At 50.2% G+C, this 14,186-nt stretch overlaps 5 protein-coding genes across 9 annotated transcripts; 3 read left to right on the top strand and 2 right to left on the bottom strand.

Annotated features, from left to right (window-relative positions):
• The first annotated feature begins 182 nt into the window (after positions 1–182).
• Positions 183–1,089, top strand: LOC117136948 (39S ribosomal protein L43, mitochondrial). Its single transcript, XM_033298097.1, has 3 exons — positions 183–416; positions 480–586; positions 658–1,089. The coding sequence occupies exons 1-3, from the start codon at positions 280–282 to the stop codon at positions 990–992; spliced, it is 579 nt and encodes a 192-aa protein (XP_033153988.1). The 5' UTR covers positions 183–279; the 3' UTR covers positions 993–1,089.
• Positions 1,090–1,805: 716 nt separating this feature from the next.
• On the bottom strand, positions 1,806–4,434 carry LOC117136947 (tumor necrosis factor alpha-induced protein 8-like protein). 2 transcript variants are annotated; one of them, XM_033298095.1, is made up of 4 exons: positions 4,156–4,434; positions 2,851–2,919; positions 2,348–2,640; positions 1,806–2,290 (listed from the first exon to the last, which is right to left on the bottom strand). In XM_033298095.1, exons 2-4 carry the CDS (start codon positions 2,912–2,914, stop codon positions 2,015–2,017), a joined length of 633 nt encoding a protein of 210 aa, XP_033153986.1. In that variant the 5' UTR covers positions 2,915–2,919; positions 4,156–4,434; the 3' UTR covers positions 1,806–2,014. The 2 variants fall into 2 exon arrangements, with proteins under 2 accessions (XP_033153986.1, XP_033153987.1); XM_033298096.1 differs by lacking the exon at positions 2,851–2,919 and having other exon boundaries at positions 4,156–4,432.
• An 85-nt stretch (positions 4,435–4,519) lies between these two features.
• Positions 4,520–7,451, top strand: LOC117136041 (protein lethal(2)denticleless). The gene is made up of 2 exons (XM_033296678.1): positions 4,520–4,722; positions 4,997–7,451. Exons 1-2 carry the CDS (start codon positions 4,680–4,682, stop codon positions 7,261–7,263), a joined length of 2,310 nt encoding a protein of 769 aa, XP_033152569.1. The 5' UTR covers positions 4,520–4,679; the 3' UTR covers positions 7,264–7,451.
• Positions 7,452–7,471: 20 nt separating this feature from the next.
• On the bottom strand, positions 7,472–11,743 carry LOC117136044 (lethal(2)neighbour of tid protein). Its single transcript, XM_033296683.1, has 2 exons — positions 11,399–11,743; positions 7,472–8,771 (listed from the first exon to the last, which is right to left on the bottom strand). Exons 1-2 carry the CDS (start codon positions 11,682–11,684, stop codon positions 7,537–7,539), a joined length of 1,521 nt encoding a protein of 506 aa, XP_033152574.1. The 5' UTR covers positions 11,685–11,743; the 3' UTR covers positions 7,472–7,536.
• LOC117136042 (protein tumorous imaginal discs, mitochondrial) lies at positions 8,998–11,025 on the top strand. Of its 4 annotated transcripts, none has more exons than XM_033296682.1 (2): positions 8,998–10,488; positions 10,635–10,727. In XM_033296682.1, the coding sequence occupies exons 1-2, from the start codon at positions 9,158–9,160 to the stop codon at positions 10,642–10,644; spliced, it is 1,341 nt and encodes a 446-aa protein (XP_033152573.1). In that variant the 5' UTR covers positions 8,998–9,157; the 3' UTR covers positions 10,645–10,727. The 4 variants fall into 4 exon arrangements, with proteins under 4 accessions (XP_033152573.1, XP_033152572.1, XP_033152571.1 ...); XM_033296681.1 differs by having other exon boundaries at positions 8,999–10,475; positions 10,630–11,025; XM_033296680.1 differs by having other exon boundaries at positions 8,999–10,475; positions 10,635–11,025.
• Positions 11,744–14,186: the final 2,443 nt, after the last annotated feature.

Here is a 14,186-nt window from a genome sequence, read left to right on the forward strand (position 1 = left end):
TTCCTATGCTTGAAATTGTGATTAGTTCAAATGGACGTTACCTTACATTATTTTATTGAGTGCGGAACAGCTACATATTTTAAAGCGGATGTGCCATAGATTATTTATGTTCCAACGTAGGCATAGATTGGGCTTATAGCTATAAAACTTAACGTTTCTAGCTAACTCGTCATCTCTGCTCAGAGAGAGTCAGCTGTTTGCGGCATGCTGTTACGTCGGCTTCGATTACGAACTGTAAAAAATAGTTAAAAATTGTTTTGAATTAAAAACAAATACAGAATGTCGAACAGCCACTTGTTCTTGAAGTCCGGCTTCCCCCGCGCACCCCTGCAAAATGGACTAGGACGCTATGTTTGCCAGCTCCAGCGGATTACCCTGAAGTTCTGCAAGAATAATGGATCCAGCAGAGGCATGCGGTAAGCAAAAACCACTACATGTTTAATTATAAAATATAATTAATCATATGCAACGTTCAATAGCGACTTCATTGAGAACCACTTGCTGGACTTCGCCAAAGAGAATCCCGGGATTGTGGTTTATGTGAAGCCCAGGAGGCATCGCACGCCAGTTTTGGTGGGAGAGTATTGTACGTATACATGATGTATAAGGATGGTCACTAGAAGCGGAGTATACTTAAAATATGTCATGCTGTTCCAGTGAACGGCGAGCGCGAGTGGATGAGCTGCAGGAACAGCACCCAAGAGGAGATCTCCAAGTGGATTGACCTGCTTAAGACCCAAAACGGCAGCTCTAGCTCCCTGCGACTCCGGAAAATGTGGCACACGGAAGTGCCCTCCATCCAAGGCCCATGGACGCCATTCCTGCTGCGTTCGCCGGATGCCCAAGGCCAGGCCTACCCCAGTGCCGAGGCGTCCAAGCCGCTGGAGACGCCGCAAACCGCCACCGAGAAGCTCATCGAGTTGTTCCGCCAGCAGCAACTGGAAGCTGGCGAGGAAGCACACGACGTGCTGAACAAAAAGCGGGCCGAGTGATAGGGATTAGGACTTTTTGGTAATTGTTGCTTTTATTTTTATAGTCAACATAGTTTTGTTGGTAAACAAATAAATATTTAAAATCTAAACCACTAAACTTGTGCCTCCATCGCTGGAATATCGAACCAAAAGTCATAGAAAAATGCAAACAACTTATTGTCCCCTTAGCTATGTTGCCTTTCAGATAGTGTCGATATGTTTCGGGTAGTTGGAATATCATTGTGGGAGTATCATAAATAATGCTTAAGGTTACCGACCCCTTGGAGGCTTGGAATACGAATACGAATACAAATACGAATAGAAATAGAAACAGGTTCTGGTGACGACTTAGCATAAGCAACTTAGCATCGACTAACGACTGCAGGTGAGATGGGTGGCTCCGATCGGTGGCGATCGGTTAAGTACGCAAAGGTCTGACTAAGACGGTGATATAGTTACTTGAGGGTGCACACAGCGAGTTTGGGAGTATCAAAAAGTAGACCACGAATAAGTAATTGCTTATGTGCTGAAGTATTTCCCATCTAACACTTAGACTTATACATATAGTTACTTTCACACGTACGATCAACGATCAACTTACACACCGATAAAAGCATTTTGCTCGAGTTTACAATTTCCGTTTAGTGAATTCCTTTGGCGAAATGCATTTGGTTCTTCCTAATTACTACTACATAGACCTTGAGTACACGAATGTTAACGTTGTCATCAAAATAATCAATACGGACGTCTTTACACTTTTGATATTGTTGTCAATGGTATATCACTAGTTGAACTAAATTAAACTCCTCCTTAAACACATGTCTTTTTCCTTTCCTTCCCAGCTCTGCGCCCTCTCTTCCGCTGCTGGCCCATATCTATACCTAGATTTTGTATTTTGGTGGTGATGGTGGTGGTGGTGTTGGTGGGTGAGCTTTAAGCAAGCGTTTTCCATTCGCAACTAGCTACTGGCTGCTTTTTGGTTTCGATAGATAGCCTTTCGTTCATAGCACGCAATTACAGCTCAGCTCGCTTCGCGGCTCCCCTCAGATATCTCCTGTTTCCATGGCGGCGTTTATGTCCGCCACGATCTTTCCCATCACCTCGCGGTAGGGGGAGTCCGCTCGGAAAGCCGTCTCCAGCAGCGCCTCCTCGCCGAAGAAATCGAACACCTCGTCGATGCGGCCCAGCGACTTCTCTGTGAGATGCGGCTGCACAATCGACTTCAGCGCCACTTTCGACTCGGCTATTGACTTTTGCAGGTAGGGCAGGTCGAACGTGAAGTCCACTTCGTAGAATGATATGATGGACAGCTGCGTGTTCTGCAACCAAAAAGAACTCATAATACATGTAGTTATGGAGTAGCACTTAAGACTCACCTGAAACTTTCTCTTAAAGAGCTCCGCCTTCTGCAGCTCCTCGTCGCTGAACTGATTGTTCCGGTGGAGCACACCGATCTTGATCACGATCTTGATGATGTTCTTGATCAGCTTCTCCGCCTTGGCCTTGTTCCCCGTGTGCATCTTGCAGAGCCTGTAGAGGTTGTCCAGCAGCGACGCCGTCGTGCCATCGATGAAGGTCTTGGCGATGTTTTTGGTGGCCATGCGTGAGAGGATCTTCTTCTGCGCCCGCAGCCCGATATCGTGCGACTTGAAGACATTGTCCGCCATGACTAAAGCGGATGGGAGGGGTGGGATTGAGATTCAGATTCAGACATTATTATCGCTGCATATTCATTGACTAAAGCATTGTGGCAAAGAAATACGAGCAGTACGAGCAAACAAAACGGAGCAACAACTCAGCAACCAAGGAAAACTTAAAACTGAAAACTGAATGGTGGCAACTGAAAAGCAAATCAGCTCCGCTCTTCTCCGCGGTTTACCTTCCAAGTTCCAGTAGTCGACGCTCCACAGCAGCAGACATTGCCGAAGCCCGGCCACCGACATCGCGGCTATATATCATTCCAGTTGCAAGCATTGATAAGGGAATTATAGACAGAGATATAAAACATGAATGATTGGGCCATGTACATCAGCACCGTATCTCTAGATAAAGGAAACCTGGTTCTTTCTTCGCTGTGTTTCTGTTTTTCTTTGTGCTTTACGTGAAGTGGGCAATAAAACAGTCTGCATGGCCTACCTTTAACTACAATGAGTCACTTAAATGCTATTACTTTTACCTATAGTGCTGACACATTGGAGGAGAGTCCTGTAGGACTTAAGTCCGTTTAAACTTATAAATGGTATCAACTAACATAAGTAACTTCTATATTTCAAGAACAAAACAAAACGATTAATGTACACACAACATTATTTGTAACGAATAATTCCTTATCGAGCGTTCGTCACAAGCTTTGAGCAAACAAAACAGGAATCTAACGATAATAAGACATTCTGAGGAATTCAAATTGGGTTATCATCGTAAGACAATGTACGCAATGAACAAAACATAAAGCGGATAATTTGATATAAGGAATTTAATGTACAGTCAAAGTAAGAGTTCCTCAGCTCCACAACTTTGCTGCTTTCCACACACAGATATAGAAATGCTGCCTATTAATAATGGATGACCAACTGCGCCCCTCTGACCGTATCTATAAGGTCGTTCTAACGGCGCGGCGTACGTGCTGGAGCCCGAAATGGAAATGCGGCAGCTCTTCCAACTGTCCAAACAAGGAGTCCAGACCAGAGCTAGTTGGGTGATGGAGTGCTGGGGGGAATCCCCTGGCGGGTCAGTGGAGTTCAAGCTTTCTGACACACATAGGTATTAACTAGAGAAGTCGTGACTAAGCCTAATCTGGAGCAGGGCATTCCTGGCTGCTAATTTAACTAAGTGAATGCCAGTTCCAGTTAGATAACGCCCGGCAATAGAACCGTGTCAGGACACGGACTGCTCCAAATGGCTAAGGTCACGCGAAGTGCAATAAAAGAAGGCCTATCCCTTCGAAGGAAGCGGGTGTGGGTCCCCCAAGGACGCCAGTGGAGTGCGGAAGTGCGCTACAGCCGAAGCCACAGGGCACTTGAGTTCGTTGGGCCATTCTTCTGATGGCTTTCCTGTTTGTCCTGCATTTGCGTGTTCCGTTTTCAGGAGGAGGGTTTCTTTACCTTCTGGGTGTTATTGATTGCAACAGGCTGTGTGTGATGCCCGCCCCCTGGAAACCAGAATAGAAATCCAATTTGGCGCTCACCTGTGTTGTTGTTGTTGCTGCAGTCCTTGAATCGAATCCTTGAGTCCTTGCTTCGTTTCTGAGTATATGTGTGTATGAGTGTGAGTGCGTCTGATGACCAGTGTCTGGGAATCGAAGTGCTAGCGAAAGCAACTGAAAGGGGGTGGCTGCATTTAAGCCCGCGAACTGCGTACGATTTGCAGCTAAATTTATGCGCAACTTCGATTAAACATAAAACAACTCAGCGAACAGCAACAAAAACAAAATATCAGCCTGTGAGACCAGCTGCTTCTAGCAACCAAATGTTACACTGGAACGAATCAATCTTCCATGGCTAGTATTAATTTCGCTTTTGGCGGTTCTTCAGTCTTTCGCAACAGAACGCCTTTACTTCCCATCTGAGTACGGTCACACTGCCCAAGAGTCCAGCTGCGTCGTTGAAAAATATTTTCGATGCCTCGAAGGTTGATTTATTTCAGAGGAAATAACAGGAAATAAAGTGGAAAACGCATATTACCAGCAGCAGTCGCCCAGAGGAGTGCACGATGAACATTTACAACAAGTTGCGGGCCAGGGAGCACGGCTACGGTGAGTCTTTCGCTTGGCGGGAGAATCTCACTTTTGGCGCTCGAATTTCCTGCGGTCAAAGGTGTTGATTTTGAAAAGGGTTCAATGAGTTTTCCTGGCCATCTGGTCACTGTGCATCCTGCACGGCCACCTGACTACAGAGCATTGCCTAAGGGGTGAAGAAACCCGACTAGTTGCTCCACTGGAAACTGCTGATCGTGCAGAAGTTCCGTGGAAAACAAAGCCACGGCACTATTTTCATGGTTTCTCCTCTGGTTTTCGTTTTTCATTTTAGGCAATGAGAGGACCTACGACTTCGCCCTTCGCCGCCTTTCCGTGGCCAAGGAGGACAGCTGGCGGGGCATCGCGCCGGCCAACTACTGCCCAGACTTCAATCCGGAACCGCCGATCTTCTCCGCCAAGTTCGCCAACTGCGATGGTTACCGGCACATCCTGGCGATCGCCAACGAGGACGGCAAGATCACGCTGCAGGACACCACCCAGCGCAACCACCAGCCGGAGGAGCAGTCCCTGGTGGGCCCGCAGTGCCACTACAACGCCGTTTTCGATCTAGAATGGGCCCCTGGCCAGATGCGCTTCGTCTCCGCCTCGGGCGATCACACTGCCAGGCTGTGGGAGGTGGCGGGCTCTGGCATCCGCGGCCTGAACTCCTATGTGGGCCACACAAGGTCCGTCAAGTCGGCGGCCTTCAAGCGCACCGATCCCGCTGTCTTCGCCACCGGCGGCCGTGATGGCGCCATTCTCATCTGGGACATCAGGGCCAATCTGAATATGGACCTCACCTCACGCGTGGACAACTGCATCTACAGCGGACACACGGGCGGACCGGGCACGCCAGTCTCGCAGCGCAAGCAGCGCACACGCACGCCCAAGATGGCCGGAGGAACCACCTCGAGCAGCATCACCGGCTTGGCCTTCCAGGACAACGATACGCTGATCTCCTGTGGTGCTGGTGACGGAGTCATCAAAGTGTGGGACCTACGGCGCAACTACACAGCCTACAAAAAGGAGCCACTGCCCAGGCACAAGCTGCCATATGCCGGCAGCTCCACCTTCCGTGGATTCACCAACCTCATTGTGGACGCGTCGGGCACGAGGCTGTATGCCAACTGCATGGACAACACCATCTATTGCTACAATCTGGCCTCCTACTCGCCCCGCCCGCTGGCCTGCTACAAGGGACTCCTTAACTCCACGTTCTATATCAAATCCTGCCTCAGCCCGGACGGCAAGTATCTGCTGAGCGGAAGCAGCGACGAGCGGGCTTACATCTGGAACCTGGACCACGCCGAGGAGCCGCTCGTCGCACTGGCCGGACACACGGTGGAGGTGACCTGCGTGGCCTGGGGCTCCAGCCACGATTGTCCCATTGTCACGTGCAGCGATGATGCGCGTCACAAGATCTGGCGGATTGGACCCGACCTGGATGGCCTCAGCGAGGCGGAGCGCGCTGAAAAGTACCGAGGAACTGCCTCCTACGTCAGGGAATTCGGCAAGAAGGCTGTTGGTCCATCTAGTGGAAATCACAAGTACAATCTTCGAGATCTGGAGTCCACGCCACGATCTCTGAAGCGCCTTATGGATCAAAATGAACGGACACCAGGCTCCGTGGAAAAGACGACGACCAAGCGTTCGTTCCTGGAAATGCTGGGCGTAGCTGGCCAGGAGACGGAAGCCACAGAACACCCCCAGAAGCGGGCGAAGCCACTGGAGTCACGTGGAAGGCGGCTCTTTGGACCTTCCAGCCAGGAAACCTCTTGCAGGCATATACAACTTCAGCCCATAAACGAAGAGGATGCGTCGCCGAGCAAGAGGCAAAAGGAGAACTCTGCCGCGGAGGATGTCTCGCCACTGCACAAGCTTCTCAGCACACCAGGTCATTCCCCCTTGAGTGAGAACGTGAACCATATGTACACCTCCCCGCCAACCACGTCAGCGGCAGCAGCAGCAGTGGCTGCCGACGCGGTCAATCCGCCGCCGATCTCCGCTGCCATCTACTCGCCCACCTCCAACCTGCCCAACTACGTGCTGGATGGCGAGGCACCGCACCTGGGCATCATGTCGCCCAAGCGGAAGGCGAAGGAGAAGGTGGACTGGCTGACGAACATCCGCAAACAGAAGCTGATGAGTGGCAGGGCCCATGTGACGCTCAGCGAAAAGATCAGCGAGGAGCAACAGACCGATGTGCTGGCATCTCCGCGCCTCCAGAGTCTGCGGCAGTCCGAGTGCAGTCCCAGGATACACGCCTCGCCCCGCAGACGAATCTCCCACACGGACGGAGGCGGTGGCACGCCGGCTGGCAGCTCCTCGCACTCCCATTCCCAATCCCAGCCAAAAACGCCCACTTCCAGTAGGCGAAACAGCGAGACGACGCTCCTGCGATTCTTCAGCATTCAGAGGAGTAGCAGTGTGCCGGCGGGGGAAACAACGACAACGAATGCGGCTCCCTCCTCTCCCGATCCCCATCCCCCGGCAGTGACTGCGCCCGCATCCACGCCCCTCAGCATGCGCACGCCCACGACGGCGGTGGGCAGCGATTGACGCGGAGCCTCGAGCCACAGCACCATTATTGCACTTGTAGTTTTAAGCGGACATTGTTTAAGTTATTTTATGTAGATAGTAGGTTGCATCTATCGCGGGACGAGTTGGTAACCAACTCCCCGCCCTCTGTACAGAGCCGAAAGATACGAAAGACTAACGTACCCGAATAAAAGTAACTCCATTTTAAAGCTCCATACTTTTTATTATATTTTTTTTTTGGCATAATCAAAACGGTTTATACGTGGCACTTATGGCTAACAAAATCAGCCCATTTTACTGCAGCTTCTTCTGTTGCTCCTGCTGCTCCCTCTTGGCCGCATTGTTAATCCGCATGGTCTGGACAAGTTGCTTGGCCACCCCAGCGAGCAGTACGACGTGGGTGAAGTGCAGGGCAGCGCTGGAGAAGTTCGTACTGGGATAGGTGTTCCAGCAGTACTCAATCAGTCCGAGAATCAGGCAGCGCACGCCCAAGGAGTACGGCGTGGACCAGGCCAAGTAGGGCAGCGAGTGGAAGTACCAGACGTAGAACTGATAGTGCAGGGATCGGGAGCAGGCCACGCCAACCAGGTTGCACAGGAAGAACGGCAGCAGGGCCAGCTGGGTGCAGCGATCGAAGTGGATGCCGTAGCGTTCCGGTTCCGCCTGGGCGGGCGCCGCAGTGCCCTTGCCTCCGGACGCCTTCTGCAGGCTCTTCTCGAAGGCCTTCAGGAAGGACTGCTGCTCGGATGTAAACTTCTTCTGGTCCTTGTCCTTTTCCACCTTCTTTGGTCTTTTTTTCAGCTCAAGGTTCTGCTGGGCTATTTGGGGCTGTAGCTGGTCCTCAATGCGGCGAAGGCGCACGTAGCTCTGGAAAAAGGTCCAGGTGGGCTTGGCGAAGCCCAGCAGGAGCAGCAGATGCAGTCCCAACAAAGAAAGGTGGAAGGATCGGTTCTCGAACAGATCTCTGCTCAGGAACCGATAGTTGACCGTCCACTTGTGCTCGAAGATGCGTCCCAGATCAAAGCTGCCCCGCAGATACTCCACAGGATGGGTGAGCAGGAAAGGAGCGCCCAGCAGCAGTTGTACCACTCCGCAGACAGCCAGCTGCAGGATCGTACGCAGAAGTCCCAGATTGGCCAAGTAGAACAGAAGTAGGGCAGGCGCAAACAGCAGTATGTTCATCTTAACGCCCACCGCCAAGCTGAAGAAGGTGCTTCCCAAAGTCCACCTCCTGTCCAGGAACAGATTGAGTGCAGCATAGAGCAGCAGCACTGCCACCGGATCGTTGAACAGTCGCAGCACGTATATCGAGTGGATCCGGTACGACGTGAAGGCACTGAGCACCAGCACATACGGCGGCACCTTCCTGCTCTTCGCGTATAGCCTCAGCACCAGGGCCAGCTGGAGCAGATAGATCCCGGCGAAGATGTACTGTGCCAGGCGCACGTTCGTTCCGTGGGACGTGATGTAGTAGAGAGCCGAGTAGATGTACACGAAGGCAGCGGGATACACAAGAGGTCCTGTGTCGCCTAGGAAATCAAAAAGGATTTCAATTACTTAACATATCATAGCTTAGATAAAAAAAAAACATAACATTATTACTTGTATCATTATTCTTTTCATATACTCAACATTTCAGTCTGGTCCTGGGAAAACTATTATATTCGTTGAGTTACATTTCATATTTATTTTAAAGGCAAAATATTAGTTAACTTATTTAATATCAGGCTTTTTTAACTTTAACGGTATATAACGGTATTTCGTTTGCTTTCACGCCGGTTGGTATTTTGCTCGCTACGCACGCGGCCACACTGAGCAGGTGCGAGCGAGAGAGAGAGCGACAGACATTCGTAGGACAGCATGAATGTTACGGCATGTTGTTGAAAAGCTGAAAAACTGATACTTTTATGGAAAAATGATTTCGTGTAAAAAATTATTCGTGTTCCGGCAGCTGCCCGCGGTGCGCCGTTGCCTGGCGACAGCCGCGTTCTCTTCGCCCCGCGCGACCTCCTACCGAATCCTCTCCAGCGCCGGGAGCGGAAGTACCCGGGCAGACGCACCCCAAGTGCGCCGCCTGCACACTACGCGCGACCTCCTGGCCAAGGACTACTACGCCACGCTGGGCGTTGCCAAGAACGCCAACGGCAAGGACATCAAGAAGGCCTACTATCAGCTGGCCAAGAAGTACCATCCGGACACGAACAAGGAGGATCCGGATGCGGGCCGCAAGTTCCAGGAGGTTTCCGAGGCCTACGAAGTGCTCAGCGACGAGCAGAAGCGCCGTGAGTACGACACCTATGGCCAGACGGCGGAAAACATTGGTCGCCAGGGCGGCGGATTCCCCGGCGGAGGAGCCGGTGGCTTCGGCCCCGAGGGTTTCTCGCAGAGCTGGCAGTTCCGCTCGAGCATCGACCCCGAGGAGCTCTTCCGCAAGATCTTCGGCGAGGGCAACTTCCGAACGAACTCGTATGACGACTTCGCCGACTCCAAGTTCGGATTTGGACAGGCCCAGGAGATGGTCATGGACCTGACCTTTGCTCAGGCTGCGCGCGGCGTCAACAAGGATGTCAACGTCAACGTGGTCGACCAGTGCCCCAAGTGCGCCGGCACCAAGTGCGAGCCGGGCACCAAGCCAGGTCGCTGTCAGTACTGCAACGGCACCGGCTTCGAAACGGTGTCCACCGGGCCCTTCGTGATGCGCTCCACTTGCCGCTACTGCCAGGGCACGCGGCAGCACATCAAGTACCCGTGCAGCGAGTGCGAGGGCAAGGGCCGCACGGTCCAGCGCCGCAAAGTCACCGTGCCGGTGCCGGCTGGCATCGAGAACGGGCAAACGGTGCGCATGCAAGTGGGCAGCAAGGAGCTGTTCGTCACGTTCCGCGTGGAGCGGAGCGACTACTTCCGGCGCGAGGGCGCCGATGTGCACACAGACGCGGCCATATCCCTGGCCCAGGCTGTGCTGGGCGGCACTGTGCGCGTCCAGGGCGTGTACGAGGATCAGTGGATAAACGTGGAGCCGGGCACCTCGTCGCACCACAAGATCATTCTGCGCGGCAAGGGTTTGAAGCGCGTGAATGCCCACGGACACGGCGATCATTACGTGCACGTCAAGATCACAGTGCCATCGGCGAAGAAGCTGGACAAGAAGCGACTGGCTCTAATCGAGGCGTACGCCGAGCTGGAGGAGGACACCCCCGGGCAGATCCACGGAATCGCGAATCGCAAAGACGGCAGTAAGCAAGCAACGTAAATAATCTCCCGATCTACCAATGCAATCTCTAAATGTAACTTGGAGCTTGAATTCGTAGTTGAAATATACGTGCGTTCTATGTGCGAGCTTTATTAAATGATGGCGTCTTTCTCTCCGTTCCCCATCTTTCGTTGCAGCGCAGGAGCGAGTGAGGAGCCAGGAGCAGGAGCAGCTGCTGGAGCCAGTGCAGCAGCAGCCGGATCAGGAGCCTCCAAGCCAGGACCAGCAGAAAGCGAAGGCAAAGACCAGCGGACGGACGAAGAGGAAACCAAAGCGAAAGAAGGTGGTGGATCCGGATCCGGACAAGGCGACGGCGGAGGCTTCATAAGCAAGATCAAGTCCATGTTCAACTGACAGGCGTTGGCAACCCGATGGCCGATTCTGTTTTTTAGTATCTAAGTTAACGCACGTTATTGTTGCTAATCTAAGTTCGGGCGGGAACCGAGTGAGTGTATTCCAAATACGACTCGGTTCGAGATGAATAAACCAAATTGACCGTCAGTCGGGCAAGTTCTGCGTTTAAGCGAGGCTAACTCCACTTGTCTTCATCCTACGCTGCTCCGGTTTTCATTTGCCTAAAGTTCGTGCCACATTGGATGTCATCGAACTCCCCAAATCTCTGTAAATAACTTTACATTTGTGTTTAACCTTTTATGGTTACTGTGTTGAAACACTCGAACCATATGTCAAGCTCTTCTCCTCGATTTGGAAACTACTTCAATCTTTAAAGTAACTGAAATGTCTATTTTATAAGAGGATAAACTAGCTAGTTGGAAATAGGCTATCCTTAGTAAGGTAACCCTAAATATAGTTAGAACCACAGCAACAGGTGCACGCATATGCTTCCGGATTCGAAATGGGGTCACCTGTGGCCAAAAATAAACCAGGAGCGACGAAGATACTCACCGCGCAGCAGACTGTAGTTGGTGGTGCCGTTCAGGAAGCCCTCGCACTCCTGCATGTAGGCAACCCAGTCGATCTCCGTGTAGGGCACCCGCTGGATGACCACCACGTTGATGACCAGCTCCGCCAGGAGCACGAAGAGGCCAACTATGGGCAGAGCGGCCGGCTCCAGGAGCAGGTACTTGAAGAAGCGCACGTTGAGGTACTTGTCCAGGATGGAGTCCACCAGGGTGCCCGACTTCTTGCGCCGCACCGCCGGACGGTGGCTGGCGGCCTTTGGCGGGGCCATTTCTGTGATAACCGGCGAAAATTAATTAAAATTCAACTTGAACCGAAAAACAACCAGGGCGGCACTATCAAAATCAGCTGTTGCGCCTCCCACCGATAGCAGTCCAATTGGATTTTGCATGCTATCGATACTTTCCCAATTTAAATTTTTAGTTCTAATAGCGAACACCAGTGGCGCCTTCCGTTTCCGGTGCTCGCTTGGTTTTCAAGAAAAGACAATTTAATTTTCATATGGCCGAAAGTGCTTTTTAATATTCATAATTTACATTTTGAGGCATATTTGGGTTGCTACCTAAATTATCGTGACCAAAACTCGTGTTTTCCAAACAGGGTTATCTTCATAACTTGGCCAAAAAGAGTCGTACATTTAAAAAAATTACTTTTTTGGACTGCTAATGACCCAAACTAACTATCTGCATCGGAGTCCTGCCGATTTAAAAAAAAAAAATTTTAGCTAATTTTTGCATTTTTTGTAAGGGGTTACATCATTAAAATTTGCAAAAAATTGACAAAAATTAAAATTTTCAAATTTGAATGGGAATTGATTAGGAATGTGAATACGAGTTTAACAAGGTATGACACTCAATATTTGGGCCATAAAATCGATTGTTTTAGCCAAAATACCTATTTTTTGGGGGGAAATTGAAGGTTCACCTTTATAGATTGGACAAAAACAATTAATGATTCAATATAATAATGCCAATCGGCCATTTATCTACATAAAGTATAAAAAGTATACATTTTAGGATTTGCTTAAATTTCATTGCAGTGAATAGCAAGGAGTTAGACAATTGCATTTCGAAACACATCCACTGCTTTGGCCCCCGCTGAGTATTTACAATTTGAATGGCTGCATTTTTCCTAGCCAGCTGGATGTTGTAAGGCCTGCGGGTGGATAACATACATGTAGTAATTAGCAGAATTCCTACACGACGAACGCTTCTATTCGGTCAAAGTGGGTGGGCCCTGGGCGGGGGACCGGAACTGCAGGTTGGAATACGCAACAGGTTCAAAACCAATCAGCTCATGGCCAATTTGCTGGCCAGATTAACGTCCATCGCTGGCGTCATCCCAATAGCAAAAAGTCGGTCGTGGTCCGTGTGCTCCGGCTAGTTTTGGCGGCTTTGGGTGGCTTTTGGGGTGGCACTGGCGGTTTAACGCATCGCTGAGATGCATTTGCCAGGGGCAAACGGGGTAACATAAGCCGGGCGAGGGGCTCTCCGGTGTGCTCATGCAAACGCAGCTCGTTTATCGGGTTACAACTGATATGGATGACATGTCGCAACCACACTTAACCCACCATCGAGCCCACATCCTTTTCAGGACTCAGGGCTCGGGACTCTGGACTCCGGACAGGGGAATGGCCCGCACCCAGACCCACCGGGCAATTAAATGTCAACCTACGGATGCGAATGGCTGCCCGATTTTCCGGCGCTGCCCCGCTCTTGTGTGTTTTTTCCGCATTTCGTGATTCATTTATTGTGTCCACTGCAGCGTGTTTGCTCGGAAAAAGAAAAACACGAAATAGTTGGCCCTGTTGTCGCTTTTCCCCGACATTTACCTGTTCAGTCAGCCAGCTGAAACACTGATATGCCACCAATTATCCAAAAAGGGAAAAACTGAAGTGAAAAAAGGTACACGGCTATTTACAGGAATTTAGCCGGAGGATCCGTGCGAACTGGAATTCAATAACCCATTTTTGTCAGCTACATTTTTTCAAAAAAATCTGTTTAAAAACATTTTTGCTACAGATGAGTGGAGTTTTACTGTGAAATTTCTCTGTACTCGGATAATCCTTTGTTTCGCCTTTTTTTTAGCAAAAATGTTAAAGTGTGTCCCTTAATAGCAAAACTAATTATGTATGCCAGCATTAATTAAGCTTATATGCTTTAATACATCATTTCGCTGGAGAAAAAACATGCTCGAAGGAGTAATTGAAATCAAATATAAAATAATTTAAAAGGTTTCTACTATAGTACATAATGAAACAATTCCTACAACAGATAGTCGTGCGTAATGTGGCAAGTCATGCATTTTGGCTAATTTAAGTGATCTCTGCGTTTTCCTGGGGCGCGTACCAAAATAAGTGTGAGCATATGTCTTTCATGTTTGTCGCCCCATCTTTGTGGGTCAATCGCGTCCGAAGTTGGCTATCTCCGCATGAACTATAGAACTAAATCGGTCACTCCTTATCGGTCGCGTCGCCTAAGTCGACAGATGTACCCATTTGTGTAGACAAACCAACATACGTACAGCCTCAGCTACTTTCTGTGTGAGTGAGACAATTGTTTATTAATCAATAATAACAATAATCTACGCCACGCACACCGACACAACGTGTGTATTTCGGTATCGGCGCTGTTATCACTATCAGCCCGCTGCTGCTGTGGCTCCCATTGCTGATAAGCGACTCCCCCCACTCCGCCGCTGTAATGCAAATCAACAGCATTCGGCCTATGATAGTGATAGTGGTGAGCAGTACTTTGCACTCGAGTGCTTATTA

Source organism: Drosophila mauritiana, chromosome 2R, assembly GCF_004382145.1.
Source record: "Drosophila mauritiana strain mau12 chromosome 2R, ASM438214v1, whole genome shotgun sequence".
NCBI lineage: Eukaryota > Metazoa > Arthropoda > Insecta > Diptera > Drosophilidae > Drosophila > Drosophila mauritiana.

Excerpts from the sequence above, each read along its gene's own strand:
- LOC117136948 (XM_033298097.1), top strand. The coding sequence starts at position 280 with ATGTCGAACAGCCACTTGTTCTTGAAGTCCGGCTTCCCCCGCGCACCC. Across the intron at positions 417-479 it reads GGATCCAGCAGAGGCATGCG|CGACTTCATTGAGAACCACT; the intron begins GTAAGCAAAAAC and ends AACGTTCAATAG. Across the intron at positions 587-657 it reads AGTTTTGGTGGGAGAGTATT|TGAACGGCGAGCGCGAGTGG; the intron begins GTACGTATACAT and ends ATGCTGTTCCAG.
- LOC117136947 (XM_033298095.1), bottom strand. The coding sequence starts at position 2,914 with ATGTCGGTGGCCGGGCTTCGGCAATGTCTGCTGCTGTGGAGCGTCGAC. Across the intron at positions 2,641-2,850 it reads CGACTACTGGAACTTGGAAG|TCATGGCGGACAATGTCTTC; the intron begins GTAAACCGCGGA and ends CATCCGCTTTAG. Across the intron at positions 2,291-2,347 it reads TCTTTAAGAGAAAGTTTCAG|AACACGCAGCTGTCCATCAT; the intron begins GTGAGTCTTAAG and ends TTTTGGTTGCAG.
- LOC117136041 (XM_033296678.1), top strand. The coding sequence starts at position 4,680 with ATGAACATTTACAACAAGTTGCGGGCCAGGGAGCACGGCTACG. Across the intron at positions 4,723-4,996 it reads GGCCAGGGAGCACGGCTACG|GCAATGAGAGGACCTACGAC; the intron begins GTGAGTCTTTCG and ends TTTTCATTTTAG.
- LOC117136042 (XM_033296679.1), top strand. The coding sequence starts at position 9,158 with ATGATTTCGTGTAAAAAATTATTCGTGTTCCGGCAGCTGCCCGCGGTG. Across the intron at positions 10,489-10,629 it reads GACGGCAGTAAGCAAGCAAC|CGCAGGAGCGAGTGAGGAGC; the intron begins GTAAATAATCTC and ends CTTTCGTTGCAG.
- LOC117136044 (XM_033296683.1), bottom strand. The coding sequence starts at position 11,684 with ATGGCCCCGCCAAAGGCCGCCAGCCACCGTCCGGCGGTGCGGCGCAAG. Across the intron at positions 8,772-11,398 it reads CAACTACAGTCTGCTGCGCG|GCGACACAGGACCTCTTGTG; the intron begins GTGAGTATCTTC and ends TTGATTTCCTAG.